Below are 17,451 nucleotides of genomic sequence, written 5' to 3' on the forward strand. Positions count from 1 at the left end.
ACGATACTGGTTCCTACAATAAAACTACCCCTTTATCAGACAGTATTTGCAGATCACCTGCTCATTTCGGAAAGACAACCCAAAGTGTCTGCAGACATCCCCAGCTCTTCATCACCGCCCACCTGAGCCAGCCCCATATTACTGACCTCAAGATGGAAGAGTCAATGTGCCAACACTCCGAACTGGGTACCGTCCAGTTCTGCCCCTTAAATTTATTTGTAACTGTCACAATCAATTTAATATGATATTTTAGAAAGACTTATTGGACATCCCAAACTGATATTCAGTGACAGGCGAGGAATCACAATGGCAAGGGGTGGACTTGCTCTTGGCTGATACAAAGGCAACCAGAGGAAGACAAGCCAATGCTTTTTTTCTTCTTCCAGCCCCCTACAGCTCTGGAGGTTTATGTACACAAAATTGTGGGGTTTATTAAAAAAAATTAAAATGAGTACTGCCATCCACAAAATAACAAACAAACTAGTAAGAATTATGTCACAAAAACTACTCAGATTCTTTTCCAAGTCAGTCTGTGCAACACGACAGCAGAATCCAGCAGCAAGGGCAGGGGTATAATCCATAAGGCATTATAACACAAAATCAAACAAGTGAGAGGTGGAAAGGATAAGAAGTTCACCCTCTGCACAGCGCAGGAAGACAGACCCTTTCCCAGTCTCTAGGAAGCAGCAGAAGTCAGTGTATCTTTTCTTGCCAAAGGGCTGGATTATTTAAGATGCAAGAAAAGTTATTACTTGTTTTCAACATCAGAAGAGACTCCTGACCCCTATCCAGCATCTTCTGTCCCTTTAAACACCAAGGCAACCAGTAGGTGCACTGGCCTAGAAAAAAGGGAATGCATACAAATACACACACACAGAGGGAGGAAGGAATAGTATGGAAGATGCTCTGTCCATCTTTTTTATAAGCACTTGCTCAGAAAACATCTCATGAATTGCTCAGAAAACATCTCCTGAATTTCCCAAGAAACAAAAAGCTGACTGCCAAAAACTTCCGATCCAAACATTGGCATGAAATCGCGATAATGAGATTAATTTAGAATCTTGCCAACCTCCCCCAGTTCGGCTTGTAGGGAAGTAACTGAGCACTTGAACTTGCGCAGCACTTCACATTTCCTCAGTCCTCTGTAAACACTGGCTAACACCAACCAACACAACGAGAGCTTCCTAGCATAGTTTATATACAAAACCATTAGACCAGTAAAACAAACACAAATTGACACTTCCGAAAATAAACAAATAAGCTTACTGGCCATTAGAGGCATACTATGTTTTTACAATGAAATTTGCATGTTTAGCTTTTAGCTCAAGTTCACACTGTAATAGAACCCATATAAAAATAATCTGTATAAATATACAAGAAGAAATGACATAGAGAGACACAAACACACTACACACACTGTCTGTGAAATACACTATATGTATGTCATTTCAAAATTGAACTGTATGTATGCAGCATTTCAGAAGGCATTACAAAAATTAAAAGGAACAAGATTTTTATGTAACTGCATTACAATGTATATAAAATTATTAAACACAGGTTATGTTTTTTGACATTATTTATAATTTAATGATCTATGTACCATCAATTTTAAAAAAATGGCAGGCTTAATCCTGATTTAACCTCACCCTTAATTATTAAAAATAGTTAAGCACTTACCATAATGTGATTGAAATGCCTGTGGTTTTACGACCTGATTACAGTGGTTACACATCACCAAATAGAAATCATCATGAGACGGGCAAAGACCAAATATTGGCATATCTAAAAACAAAAAGACAAAATGGCATCTCTCAGCTGCTGACAATTATTGAAAAACAGTTTAATTACAGAGCCATGACACTACTGTTGAATCATAATTGTAATACATTTGTATTAAATTTGAAAATGAGGAAAAAAGAGCATATAATGCAATAGATAATTTTGTGCTGGAGTATTACAAAAGCAAAAATCTTCCTACAAAGATAAATGTAAAATGAGTGATTACTTGTAGAAAACATCTATTAGAAAACTGATTTAGGACTGATTATCTTATACCAGATGCAAGAATGTAATGAAAAAAAGAGACTGACTTCAAATGACAAACACAACACGAGGGGATGTTTTACGTATTCTGAAAGGGGCTTGGATTTGATTCCAATTTCATTAAATGAACTCAACAATGAACTTTATTTTCTATTTATTTTTTAAAACCATTTTAAACACACGGTTGTTTACCAGGCAGTATTACATGCCTAATGGTTTTATTTGTTTAACAGTGCATTATAGTCCAGCCATCTGCTGCCAGAGATCTGTGTAACAGCTATAAGAGAGAGAAATAGAGATAACAGTATGTCAGAGCATGTGTGGATTTCCGAGATAACACACATACTTGCAGAGTTTTCCTAATAAAATGAGTTTCTACAATTTTGTTTTTAAGAACACAGTTTCTTCAAAATATAGTTTAACAGTTAAAACTGCATTCAGAGTCTACTGGAGCATTAAATACAACATTTATTACACAACTTAAAGGTATATTACATTTATATAACTAAAAACGTTATTCAATCATTAGAAGACAAAAAAAGAAAAACTGCAAACATAATAGTATAAATTCATTATTGCCAAATATGTGGCTAAAAGATCTATAACGCTATTTAAAGCTTTAAAACTGATGATAAGAAAACTTATTTTATTTTTAAAAATACTCAAATAATAGATTTATCTTAACAGTAACTCAGAAATTAAGTTCAACTTATTTACCTCTGTGCTAGAACTGACCCCCGAGTTTCATTTTAAAGCTACTGATTTGCCTGTGGGTATTTTTAACAACGTCCATATTTTTGTTCATTAATGGAACACCAATTATGAAATAAACGGAGTGGGCTGCATTTTTAAGAGTGAACATGCCGCAACACAAGGTGACTGCTGGCACAATGAGCTCTGTGGAGCCCCAAGGGTTCCACTTTGTCCCCGGCAGACAAAAGAATGTACCCACACCCAACGGCTTCCAGAATGAAGGGCTCCCATTGCAGTTTCTTCATCATAAAACATTTATTTATTTTTCTGTAAAAAATAAGGTCTATCCCACGTTTTCAAAAAGCTTATTACTGCTACATTAAAATTAAGCGCGATACCTGCAATAACAGCTGCAACTGGATTTTGCAGTTGGATGCAAATGCAATGACCATGGACATCTGATGTGACTGTGACAGATCAGAGCTACACTTATCGAAGTTACAGGCACCTTTTTGCAATGGAGGTTGCATTAAATAATGTGATTTGCACTTCATTAAGTAGCAACTCTTGCTTATTTATTTATATTATATTTATTAAAGAAGTATCAAGGCTTTGGGTACGGCTTACTGCAAACTAGTAAATATATGCTGGGGAAAAAAACATAGGAATAATAAACTATTTTTCAGTATCTACTTCCTGTGATTTAATATTAAGCTAGGTAAGAAAAATAGAAGGTATAAACTTAAATGTCATTGCTAATACTTCATGCAGGAGCTCTTTGGGTATGGTTGCGTAAAAAAAGTTTCCACACAGCAAGCAAATCCTCCAGGATAACTTCCACGTGACTCCTGATACACCGTGATGAATGGGACAATAACAGCGCGCACTGCCTGCTATTTACACTGGTAATAGCACACGGACAGGCTACTACTGTAAAATGTCTAACGAACTGTAAATCCACACCCGGTAACCTGTTCTCGTAACCAGATCTTTGCAGACAACATAGGATTCGCAGACTTTACACCAGCTTGTACAGCAAATCATTACCACGAGGGAAGGATTGCCCACTCCTGTGTCTCTTGCAACATCAAGCACTTCTTGACACTAGTCTGAGATATCACGTTCACACTATTTAAGTACCTTTTATGAATATTTGCTGGCAATACAGAGCTGCAATTTTAAACCACAAGTGAAACTAATTGGCAGAGACTGATGTAAACAACAATGTTTTCTTATTTCAGTTCTGGGAACCCCAAGAAATCTGAATAATTTATGAGTGTCCTTTACACGGTGAAGTACATCTTCAGAGTTTTCAAATCAAAGCTCCAAGTGACAGAAAGCAAGGCCAAAACACTAGGAAATACACAAACTCATGAAGAACCATTCCAAGAGTAAAACCGCTTGACACAGGAAAAAAGGATTCGCTGTACACTCAAAAATCACAGCTGCGATTTCAAGGGAAGTCACACACGAGGCTCCAGCCAGGTCACACAAATCAGTGTGAAAAAACTCTTCTACCCCCACAGTGCTCTGCTACAGTACAGATCATAGAGCAGCACCTCAATCTAACCAGCGCGGGAGGAGGTTAGAGTCCTACACACAATTCCTTTTATTTTCTCACGTAAGGTAAAATAAACTAGAGCTTTTTATTATCAAAGCACTTCTTTAAAAAAAGATTTAATCAAGTCCTTTTGTTAGAGAAGCCCATAGGACCCCAAATAAGAACGGAAACTGGCTATGCTACGCACTGCATGAACACACGAGACCAGATACTCTTAGGCAAAAAGCATTAAAAATACTTAACAGAAACCTGAACGTTAGTTTTAACAATGTGTTTGGAACTCTAAAGAGTGTGGCCTAACCAAAAGCAGTTAAGACACCTGGAAGAGACCTACACCCACACTCAGCCAGGTAAGCTCCCACACCTTTAACATCCTACCCTGTCGTTCTAGCCAAGAGCATGTTTCAGGAAAATCTTATTTCTGTCTCTGTGTTCCAATGGGGCAAACACCTGTGTGGTATTGTTATGAAAATAAGCCATATTAGATCATGCAGATATTAGAGAATATACAGAACAATTTATCAAAACCTACATAAGAAGCATGTACCAAAAGCGTAGGAGATGGATGCCTAATTTTCCTCTTCCCTCCTCAACCACTTATGAAAGTCCACAAGTCTTGCAGCTGATATTCTAATGTCTAATACTTTATACCTATTTCATTTAATGACATGCAAATTCCCTATTTAAAAGTCTAATGAAGTTTATAGTATTTCAGCAGTGTCATTTTGAATGCACTGTTCCTCCGAGTTCGAAGATTACTTTTTGAAATACTTCACTGCAAATGTAAAGCCCGAACCTCTCAAGGCAGAGCCTGGCAACCATGATTCATATGTTCCTCTTTCAAAGCTGGGCTCATTTAACTCTCTCCATCTGGGAATGTTTTTCAAGGTCAAACTGAAAATTTAAACCAAGACCTCAAATTTTCAGTTTATTTTTCCATAAATGCAGTATTTATCTGCTATCAACATAGAAATACTATTGTAGGAACTGCCAGTTACATTAATTCTATTAACACCATAAAGAAAAACCACTTCATTTACCTCCATAATATGAAACCTCTGAACATCATGACCTCCAGAATTCACTTCTCCTTTCAAACGTAGCTTACTTACAGGCTTTTTAAAAAGGTAACTTTAAGCGATATATCACTGTACTCCTCACCACAGCTAGAACAAGCCCATGCCACAGGCACTTCTGAGATATCTCAACTGCATTATTTGTGGAGTATGTAACAAGGAAAATGCTTCTTAGTCGGAAAAGGCCAATATAGCATCTTCTCTAATTAAAAAAAAAAAAAAAGGAAAAAGAAAAACAATAACAATCTGGCACACTGTACATCAAGAAACACAGATTTCAGCACGTCTACTTTGAAATACTTTCTTAAAGAGCTGCCATCTCTTCTCCTCCAGAGGGATGTAGAAACATGTAAGTCACCTCGTAATTTCTTAGTATTTCAGGTTAGTTACACTACAGAAACTCATGCTTGTGCTCACTAAAAGTAACTGTGTCTGTGTACTCTCGATTCTATTACTTAACATCGCAGAAAACAGAGCAAATAGAACAGGCTAAAAGTCGTGCAGCTAGAGAGCAGGTCGGCAATTTGCATTTATTGAGCCACGAGATCACTGACTGCCACAGCTCCACCGCAGATCTTTATTGGATTTTTTTTTTGTTAATCCCCCAAATTTACAAGACTTCCTACAAATGTTGTTGTCTCTTTTCAGACTGAAACCCTTGCACAGTCCATCTCACCTACCACTTAATAAGACAACAACCCTTCTAGAAATTAAATGAAATCGCACCAAAAAAAGCGAGGTCAAGATATTCTCCAGGACAGCAAAGTCCAGAGGAACGGGGTAAAAACAGCCCTAACTGTGGCCATTCGCAGAGACCAGAACACAAGTTTCCTATTTCGCAGAAGTCTGTTCACCGCGACTGAAAAAACAAGGAGAGTGAAAACTGAAACAGGGGAAGGGAAAGCAAAACTAGCACGGGGAGAAGTGAAAGGCAAAGAACCAACTCTGTCAGAGTCAGGGCAAAAGAATAAAAATTGTGGTGAAAAAAGCGACAAGAATGTATCAAAGTACTGCAGAAATATTAAGTCAGAACACTTCTATTGCTCCCTTCCTCCTTATCCATTCTCAGCATAAGCATCTGCTTATTAAGATTATTTTTGAAAGTCTGAATTTGATTTATCACAAATAGGTGTGTACTGCTTGCCATTTAGTGTAAATTGACAATGGACATTTCATGCTGATGCCTGATGTGAACGGTAAAATGTTTTGCCTACGATGATCTCCACAGCATAACAAAACGTGCCTTCAGCACAACACCAACCTGATTATACTTCCACAATATTTTTAATCACTATCGTTAATATTAAAACATTAAAACACAATGCCCTAGACTATTAACTTTACACTCACAACTGATACAACTCCCTATTATCTTTACAACTCCCCAAACATGGAATTTATTTTTCTTTTACTGAAGCCTGATTCAAATCCACCCTAAGTAAATGTACCAACTTTTATCGATTCGGGCGGCTTTCCACCAAGACTGTTTTGCAGGTACTATATAAGGAAATTGTAAATATATCCCATTATTTTGAAATGTTGCCAAATCTAGATTGTTTGAACTATTTACTTCATGGATGCAGTAAGTTCAAATAGTGTCCACAAAAGCTATCTCGAATACATTTGCTCTGTACTAGCTGTGTTTTCTCTTTTCATTAGAAGACAATTAGTCCTGATCATACTAAGGTAAAAGAAATGCGAGTACACCATGTTTTAACTTGGCTTAACTGGTAGATCTCTTCCTCTAAAGGCAGCTTTTACTAGAGCTTTTAAGATAAGGCAATTTTTCACTAGCATCTGGAAAAAATACAACGGGGAGGAAAAAAACAATGAGCTGCAGTAACTTAAAGCTGGTTGACAACTTGAAGGAAAACTTTTGTGCACCCTCCTGTAATTTGCTTATAATAGGTGTCCCAGCTACTGTCAGATCCTCTTAAAGAAATAAAATATTTCTATTGATTTATCCTTTGTGGTTGTGGAGCACACAAATGCCATTTTAATATCTGAAAGCAGACAAAACCTCCAAGTGACTGTTTTGGAGAGCCTGTGATTGGGGGGCAAGCAGCAGGAGGAGGCAGGTGACTGACCAGTGTTTAGGACCATGTGAAAGAGCCGGCACCAAACCTGGGCACGTTTTAGACAGAGTTGAGCTTGGTTACAACCAGACTAACAGCTTCTGGTCAGGCCAGAAAGCTCAAATTCTGCCACGGAATCTGCACACCAGGGGTCCGGCTGGATCTATCGCTGACATCAGTTGTCAGTAACAAATAATTTTAGGCGCAAGGAGGATCTTAGATGTAAGTCTAAGGCAGGGAGATTTCTGCACAAACAGCACTACAAGGTATCCTAACTAATTTAGTTATCTTAAGTAAAGCTCACATCAATTCTAAGTCATACAGACCCGTTGTAATTGATATGAATGTCTAAAATTGATCTAAGCACCTCAAAACTCCCCTTTCACACACAAATCCTTCACTTTCTGCAACTAAAATATGATTTTGTACACAATATATTTCCAGACTGTTTTCCAGAAGCACTCAAGCGCTTGTCATTCATGAACACATATCTGGTATTGTATACTTAGCAATGTTGAAATGAAATTAAATTACTGGCAATTTTATTACTTTGTACTATGCAAGATGATAATAAAAAGAATATTCCTAAACAGATATTGTGAACAAAATAACTAAAATCACAGGTATTCAGAGTGCTCTGATTTACAAAAGTTTTAAACCAAAATAAGAGATTCTAGTAACCCATACATACTTGAGGGTTTTCTGAAAAAATTCAAGTAATGAACACTCGTGTTAATAGAACACGAGTATTTTATGAAACATATGTGCAGGCGTAACAAATTTGTGCCTGCGAAGAACATATGCATAATCAAACAAACCAAACATAAATTGTTCAAATTTACATACAGAAACACTTCTTCCACAAATCTGTCCCACAGGGTTTGTGCTCATATCGTCTCAGATACCAAAGAACCTTTTAATACAAAATAAAGCCAAACACATAGACATTCCCATACCCGAGCTGTTGTATTTAGGCTCAGAGGAAAGCGCTGCTGAAGGATTTTCTGCGAGGTTACCTAATATTTTTTTACATTCCTTGCCAACTCTGCTCTGTACATTAAGTAACTTACATATTTTGCAGACCCAGCTATTTGAGGAGTCGCTGGGACGGCACAGCTCCCCTTGGCTTCTGAGCACAAGCGCACGAACTGTGCCACCGGGCAGCTGCTGATTGATCGGATGAAGGAAGGAACAGCTGAAGACTTGATTAAATGTTTTTACTGCATTTTCCACTTTGGCAAATACAGCAATTACACAGCATTTTATTAAAGTCCTAAGAATACCTCAAAGTTTTGGCTCAGAGAAATGATTTTCACTTCAAGACCAAAAAAACTCCACAATCTAGTTTAACTAGGCACAGGAGCTGCATTACAAGCTTTGATCGGTCATAAATCTTTACCAGTGCTAGAACGTCCTGTCTCTGAAAGCAGAGTCCTCTCTATCCAGTCTCCTTTCCAAACTCAAGACAATCTATTTTATCAAAGATATGGTTCTGAAGTTTTTATTTTGCCTTCCCAAATTCAAGGCAGAATCTTGCCCAGTTAAACCTGAGAGGGTGAAGAAGGACCTACCTCTCCCAGCTCACGTTTTCCATGGGTTCAGCCGCACTGCATTTCCAAAATCCAACCCCCTCCAGCAAAAAAGGTTTGCCACATGCTGCAGGCAATAACACTGCTCTGTGCACACCTAAGCAGCAAGTCCAAATACCCGTCCTTTGCATGGCTACAAGCTCACGATCACTCCAATTCTCCTGTTGCCTTTCTCCTCTCTCTCTGCGCAGATGCAAAATGCAACACTGACAGTCGCTACACCTCCTGTTGTCTAAAATTTAACAGCCTTGGGAAATTCCTGTATCATGCCCACTGATAAAAACTAAGCAGCAGATACTGAAGTCTGTGATGCACACGTGCACCTGCAGCCCAGCGTGCAGCTGGGAGTTCTAATTTTAGGCTCCCAACATTAGAATGTTCCTGTCATTATATATAAATCACATGTTAAAGCAGACATCTAAGTGTTTTGTTAAATTCTTCGTACACAAATTCAGCCGGATACAATCTTTTAGAAAAAATCTAACAAAACATATGTGAAATTGTTCAGTCAAAACTAAACATGTTCTTCTAAGTTTCTTACAAAAATTCAGTGAGCAAGTTTACAGAAGATTGTCTCTACAAAAGCCTGAATAAATTTCTCCATGAAACACAAGTTGCATATTTAAAGCTTTTAGGCAGATAAAAGTCTCCCCCCACACATTGTGTTCTGTTACATCAGGTTTTCATCAGCAGTTTGAAGGAAATCAGTTACCTGCAAAAACTATCCTCATTTACTCACTAATTAATTTTCAGAGTTGATGATATTTTAAATTTCTTCAGCCAATTTGTATAATATCATGCAAATCCTGAACATTCATTTTGTCATATAAGAAATCTTCACTCAATGCCATGCATTACTTTTAAGTGACACAACCTCATCATGTCACTACTGTATTTTAGGGATGCGAACAATTCATCATATATGTTTTTGTGTCAAAAAAAGCCATCTATTTTTTTTACATATCCAATCCTAAAATAGCTTAAGGAACTCTCAACGTTGAGTTTAATTTTGATATGACATAAAAATTAAACAGAATTCAGGAAATAAAAAAAAAAAAAAAAAGGGTGTTTACACTGTAAAATTAAAATCTGGGCTAATTTGATACAAAAGTGTCCACAGAAACTCTTCAGATATTATGCAGAAGAACAGGGTCTATTGTGAGGAGGAAAAATGGTTCTGAACAAGCAACTAGTCACAACCATACCCTCAATTAAAATTATCTATATCATCCAGACAATAGTCTAAATTGTATCTTAAATCATGTACCCGAGAGCATGCTACTGTTATGAACTGTTTTAACATCAACAGGTTTAGTACTTTTCTCTCTGTGACACACGGCACTCTGTGTACTTTACAGCAGCTGTACTTTTGTAGTAGGAAAAAGGAAGTTTGTTTTATTTAAATCTAAACTCACCGTTTACATTAAGCTGCTCATTGCAGCAGAAATATTTTGATACATCGTGACCGTAAATGGTGAATTTGTTCCAAGCTCCTCCCCCTGTCCCATCTCTTCTCTAGGCTTTTGAGGCAAAAAGTTTGGCATGTGTGGTTTTTGCCATTTTTCCCTATGTAACTGGTGACGTTACAGCAACACAACGGGGTGCTGGCTGGACCTGGGTTCTCGGGAACTGAGGAAGTAGAACAGTAACAACCATTCTATTTACACACTTTTCCTACTAACTGAGAACTGGAAGAATACAATGTACCCATGACTGTGTCTTTGACAGGAGGAAATCAACAGAATTGAGTAATACTAAAGTGACGTCTGAAACACTTTTTCAGAACCAATAAAAATAAGAACTAGAGGCAGCTACACATCTCTTGCGTGATGGCATTACTGCAATCTTCATACTAAAGCCATCACCAGTTAACACATTATTTTCCCTACTACACAGGACATGTTCACCTCTCAACCTCTTGTACCCTCTCCCCAGCTCCTGTGCGACACCAGCACAGGGTTCTTTAGTTGTGCAAAGACAATGCATCTTTGCACAAAACATGCTCCGCATACATTTTCCCTCATGCACCTGATACCCAAGGGAGCAAATCAGCATATGCAAAGAAAAAAAGAATACAGATGACCTGTCAACTCAATTCTATTTCAGTATTTTCTTTTATTAGGCAACCCAACTACCTAAAAATCACCCCACCCCTGCCACTCCCATTCTCCATGCACTGGAACATCCATTTCAAAAATAAGACTGTTTCAATCATGTCTAATAAAGCTATAAGGAAACTGATGCCTGTCAACTTTCACATACCAACTTACATTTCGGCACCCCTCTCAGTTTGGCAGCCGCTATTAGTTTTGCCATTGAAATTTACTTCCTTGGCTTTACAAATCTACTAACAGTTGATTTGATATAATAAATAAAATATTGTACAGCAACAGGTGTCTCAAAGTACTATAGCAAAAAACCCCCAAAACAACAACACCCCCCCCAACAACCCTAATGCTACTGTGATATTTAATAAGTTTAAAAGATAACGTGGAAAATAAAACAACGTTTTTGCTGTTATAGTGCAGTAAAAGAGCTAACCCACTCTGTATTTGAACACACATGTAGTGACACAAAGTATATTAAACTTGGCCATTGCAAATAAATATTGCTATTTAAATTATGTAGCTGAGGAACCAGTAAACCGTAAGTCTTTACTTCTCACAAAAGATACATTCCAGCGCATATAGAGCTACAGTCAGAGTTCCCTTCCAAGAGGGGATTTATCTGTTCAGAAGCGTCAGGCTGTAAACCAGCGCTAATTGTCCTCTGAGACACAGTCATATTAACTACATTGGTAAAAGCACTGAAGAAAATCAGGCTACCTGTTCACAGTGAAAGGTCAATAAATCCACAGCTGGTTGTTTGTGATATAACACAAACCAAATTCGGCTTATAAACTTTATGGAAGTGATTTTTTCCCTTAAATTGTTATGGAGTTTCAAATTCTTCTAAGGAAAAAAAAATCAGGTTTCACCTTTGCACATCATCTCCCTTTTAGAATAAGCCCAATCACTACACTTATTTCAAGATCTATTTCTTCGCCGTTAAGAGTGACTCTCCTTCTTTTAGGAGCCCACCTTCACAAAATTTTCCAGAATTCCATCTCCAAACATTACATACAAAATACATGATACTTTTTACAGAATGAAAAAATACTTTGAAAACACTGGGTGAACAAATCTGTACCAAGTATTATTTTTCCATACCTGGCACTAGTTCTCTGCTACTCAAATTATCTGTTTCACTCTTAACTAGAAAAAGGTTGGGAAGGACTGCAACTTTTAATATTTTTAAATTTAGATGTATTAAAAAATGAAGATCTCTTAGACGATATCATACATGCAGAGAATCTGAAAGGGCTGACATGCTTATAAGTAATTTTTCTGCTTTTTCATGGTCTGGGCCTCTTATAATACAACGGGAACACCAGCACACTTGTGATGTGCACAGAAGGTAATATCTCCAGCAAAACAAAACAAAAGGAAAGGAGAGAAGAATTTGCTCAGACTACTTAATGTACTGATTTGGGTGGTTTGGTCTAGCTCACAGTTTTGACAGATACTTCTAAGATTACTTCTCTCCTCTGGTCCCTCTGCAGTTAACAGCGCTCCCATCAAACATGGGAAGAAGGTACATGGATATGTATGAATGGACCTAAATACACAGGCGGAGGTGAAAAAAAACAACTTTTTCCCTTTTGTAGGCCAGCTAGGAAGTAAATTGTTCTACTCTTGAAAAAAAGTATTGAGTCCATGGAATCATAGAATGGTTTGGGTGGGAAGGGACCTTAGAGATCATCTAGTTCCAATTCTCCTGCCATGGGCAGGGACACCTTCCACTAGACCAGGTTGCTCAAAGCCCCGTCCAGCCCAGATTTGAACAATTCCAGGGACAAGACATCCACAGCTTCTCTGGGCCGCCTGTTCCAGTGCCTCACCACCCTCATGGAGAAGAATTTCTTCCTTATATCTAATCTAAATCCACCCTCTTTAAGTTTCAAAGTGGGCACAAATTTTACTTTTTAGACATCTCGTGTCAAAAAGGACATAAAACCAATAAACCTGATTATACAAGCAGCAAGACAAAGTCATCCTTATGCAGATACAAGATTAAACACGTGTTGTGTATGACTGCAATGAGATGCAGGCAAGTGGTGTCCTGCACTCCCCAGAAGCCCACAGACCTCAAGTGGTGGTCCTGATGCACTCTGTTATGAAACTGGGTCTGTTCACAAAGGTCTGCAGAGGAGATGTCGTAGAAGACATATGGAGTCAGTATTAAGCAAGAAGCACAGCAAAGAACATACGGAATTGGTATTAAAAAAAAAAAAAAAAAAAAGACACAGAAAGGAACATGTCAAAGCACTAGTTAACTGCCGCTAGATGACACAGGATGACAGCAGTACGATCAAATAGATAACAGAAAATTGAAAGGTAAACAGAATCCTTTGATATTATAAGGAATTTGTAGATATTACCTCCCTCCAGTACACTGACAACAAATAACACATCCACCTTCCCAAAACAGACAAAACATAACTACTGCAAACATATCTAGGATAACAAAACCGTGGATTACAGCAGCAGCGCACCCTTTGCCAGACACAGCAGATGCACGCGCATGGATTTCAGGACCTATGCTGAGGTCTTCAGCTCCAACCCGCTCCAAGATTCCGGCAATCTCTACTGGTGCCTATCCAGGGTAGGCAGGGAGCCAAAGCCACTGCTGCCAAACTTGTTGAGCCAGTCTTCCCAGTGCCGGCCCACAATGCACCGCTTTGTGTTTGGAAATTGCTCAAAAGCTTTTGCTTCCAGCAACAGTGCTGAGTACTTGGGGAAAGATGCCAAAGGAGTCCAAGAAAGGGTATCGCAGGGCCACCAGAACAGTACAGACACCCCAAACGTTCCCATCAGTTGGTGACATTCCCCTGAATTGCTGCAATGATGAAACAACACGGCGTTTCCCATGAAGCCTCAGTCTCACAACGCTGCTCACAGGAGCGCAGGAAAACTCTTAGTGTGATTAAATTATAAATACAACTGCTGATGTTGCACCTTACCATCGTGTCTTCCCATCGTACAATGAGGAGCACCATATGACCGGACTATGATTTTGGTCCTCTCCCAGGACAGGGACCTTCCTTCACGTCCTGGTGTTTATCTATGATGACTCTCCATGGTGTCAGCAGGCGGACTGAGAATTGCAGCGTTGCACAGAGAGCCCCTTTTCCATCCCCAGCAGCTGTAAACAAGCCTCAGACGAGACACACTGACAGCACACTGAAGATTTTACTCCCGTGCTCTACCTACTCCATGGATAAAAATAGCATTCTTATCTCCAAGGCTATCAAGCTAACATTTCAGATCATTAAATTCAGGCCACAAAAACAAGAGAAGAGACTTGCAAGTGTTATTCCAGAAAACTGACAAAGTAGCCTATGCCCCAACATTTCAGGGCAGAGCTGGTAGTCAGGAAGAACTGAAAGGAAATTTCCCAAACAAGAGCGGATGTGTTTTGGACTTCTCCAAACACGCCATGGAAATAGCGGTGTTGAAACAGCCGGGCAAAGCAAACCCAGTCAGCCGGCTCTTAACGCGGGTTCTGCAGGAGCAATAGATAAGGAGAGGGCTCTGCCCAGCCTGGATACAAAACATAATCAAACTGTGTCAGGTATAGTTCAGACATCGATATTTCCTCCAGAGTCTCATAACAGATCTGCTAGCATCTTCCTTCTATCGCTTAGCTACAAAAAGAGTACTTAGGACAAAAATTCGCAATCTACTATATAAGCACGTATTACACTAGCTTTGGAAGGCAACACAGATATATTGAATTTGTCTCTAAACTTCTCATCTGTAAATTATGAACTACAACATGGAACAGAAGCTCCTTAATGAGTGTGATTTTTAGACAGTTGCTTTGTGTAGTACAACTTACGCAGAAATGAAAAACAAAATTGCTTTCCAAAATTGACCTGTAAGTATTTTTATTAACTAAATGCTGCCTATCAGAAAATTCATTTAAGCCTTTCTTCTCAACCGTTTCCATTTGCTACCAGCGAGAGCAGGATGACTGTCATGTCTCTTAGCAGAGCACAACACACACAATTCAAACACAGATTCCATGTTTTAAAAACCAAATTATTGGAAGAAAACATTCTAAAAACCACAATTATATTCCTTACAAACCCAAGCCCAGCAAAGCCTTCTAGTTGTCTGAAGCAAGTTACCTCCTTTGATACATTTCTAGAGTCATTCTAATCGAACAGGAATGAAACGGACAATGTTAATATTCCCTGGGAAAACTGGAAAAATTTCCTTTTATTGTTTTAAAAGCTGCTTTCCAAACTATTTTACATGGTTGTCTCAATAATCCAACACCCACACTGTCTGACTATTGGGAACACTTTTCTTTCCTTTGACAAATCCACCAAAAATACAGCCAGTTAACCCAAATCTTTGCAGAGTGTGAGACCCCTGCATATTCCACACTACTACAGATTCATTCTGAAGGGATAAGAAGAATATTTGGTATGGTTCACGTTTACAGATACTGGCTAGATGATGCCTCTTTCTCCTTTTGGCATCATTGGCAATAGCTCTCCAATGCGAGATAAAAATAAATGACGCCATAACTCCTCCTCAGCAGAGTAACCCAGATCCAAATGGTATTTTTTTCCAGTTCACAAAGTTACTGGGAACTGCTTTGGGAATTTCAGTCAAAGAAACTGTTGATTTCTATTACCTGGCTTTCTGACATAGCTAATTACTGAAAATGAAGAAACGAACAAACAAAACACACAAAAAACTCTGCAAACAACTAGCCAGTATGTTAAACAATATAAACTAGCTCTTGCTGTTTAGTTTTCACAATATACTACTTACAACTGATTCGGATTTACACTGCAGTTATTTACTGGTAGAACATCTCTAGCACTTACAGATAACCAAGATACAAGATCTACTATGCTGTACAATTACGTAGGTAGCCATGTAAAAATCAGATCAGATTCACTCTGAAAAGATACATATTCAAGTATGGTCCAATGCATTCTAGGATTACTAGACCAAATATATGCTGAAAAAATCAATATCTTCTTTAAGCAACCATCACCTTGTTTTGGAAACTACTTTAAAATTAGAATGCAGCCATTATTTCAAATGTTTCACTCAGTAGAGATGGAGAAGCAGCTGAAATAAGCATTACTGAGAGGAAAAAGAGAAAAAGATTGTAGAACCACACCCTAGGTGTAAACTGATACAGATTTTCTTCTGTATTTTAGCCTGAAACAACAGCCAGAGGGTGTCACTCAGGCTAGAGACACCTTAACAGAGCAATGGCTACAATATCTAGGCACTGGCAATTAAAGTGCTTGTGTAGCCAAGTATTTCTCTGGCGGGTGCTGAGCGCAGGGACGTGGGGGACGTGGTCACCTCACACACACCAACTCTCACCCGCAGCCCCATGGCCTGGACCTGCGTCCTCCCTCCAGTCACAACCAAAACCCTTGTTGACTTCAGTGGTTCACGACAAGACCTCACATCCCCAGATACCACTTAATGAACTGGCAGAACTCCAGTTTTCCCACTGACAATGTGTACGATGTCATTTATGCAGTCAATGAAATGAACTGTAGACAGAAAACTGAATTTATGAAGAGCAAAATGCAACAGAATTTGATGTTAAAGGAACAAACATCCAATTTACTGTGTATTCAGCATATTAATCACTTTCCAAATTTAACTCATTAAAGCTTCTATACTTCATTTAATGGATTTTCAGGCAAACATATCAGCATGAAATTGTCCAACAAACTTTCTTGCAAATAAAATTGTGAGAGCTCTAGATTTGAGAACAAAAGTGCACATCATGGACTAACGTCAAAGCTGCTCCCTAGTGAATTTTAGCCTTTCAGCTGCTTTGTATACATTTTTTCAGTGCCAGGTGAGAACACTGCACTTTCTGCTAGACTACAAACAGTTGATGAAAGATGTGAGACCTGCTTAGCCACAGAAAAACAGATTGAGAACACTGAGTACATTTTCTGGCTGTTATAATCCCACCAGAAGAGGAGAGAGGCACAACCAATTATCCCTTTCACTTTTTATTATCAATAAAGTTTCTCTATGGGCTACACCAAAGCTATCGAAAATTGAAATCAGGGTGAGGGTGAGCTTGTAAATAATTAAATATCATTCTCATGAGCAAACAGGTTACCACAAAACAGCTTATTCCACAAGGGCTGGCAAGCAGCGTTTACACACAAATAACTGAGCATTTGAGTATTTCTAATCTACTTGAGCCAATCACCTCCAATATTTACCATCACGGTGACCATTTCCCAAGCCAGCAATCGTGACTCCAAATGACGTGGGAGGAGCTGTGCATGCAGTTTACTTTGATGAAGTCAT

At 38.5% G+C, this 17,451-nt stretch overlaps 1 protein-coding gene across 4 annotated transcripts in view; it reads right to left on the reverse strand.

The window, feature by feature from the left end:
• The window catches only part of ATXN7 (ataxin 7), an 88,883-nt gene that overhangs the window by 37,521 nt on the left and 33,911 nt on the right, over nt 1-17,451 (reverse strand). For 3 of the 4 annotated variants that reach the window (XM_082059695.1, XM_082059694.1, XM_082059696.1), the window contains one exon: nt 1,678-1,782. The exons of the other annotated variant lie outside the window; for it this stretch is intronic. In XM_082059695.1, coding sequence (XP_081915821.1) covers nt 1,678-1,782 — 105 coding nt within the window. The remainder of the gene's footprint in view (nt 1-1,677; nt 1,783-17,451) is intronic. 4 annotated transcript variants of the gene reach the window in all.

The sequence above is a fragment of the Streptopelia decaocto genome (assembly GCF_964273445.1).
Source record: "Streptopelia decaocto genome assembly, chromosome: 8".
In the NCBI taxonomy this organism is placed as follows: Eukaryota; Metazoa; Chordata; class Aves; order Columbiformes; family Columbidae; genus Streptopelia; species Streptopelia decaocto.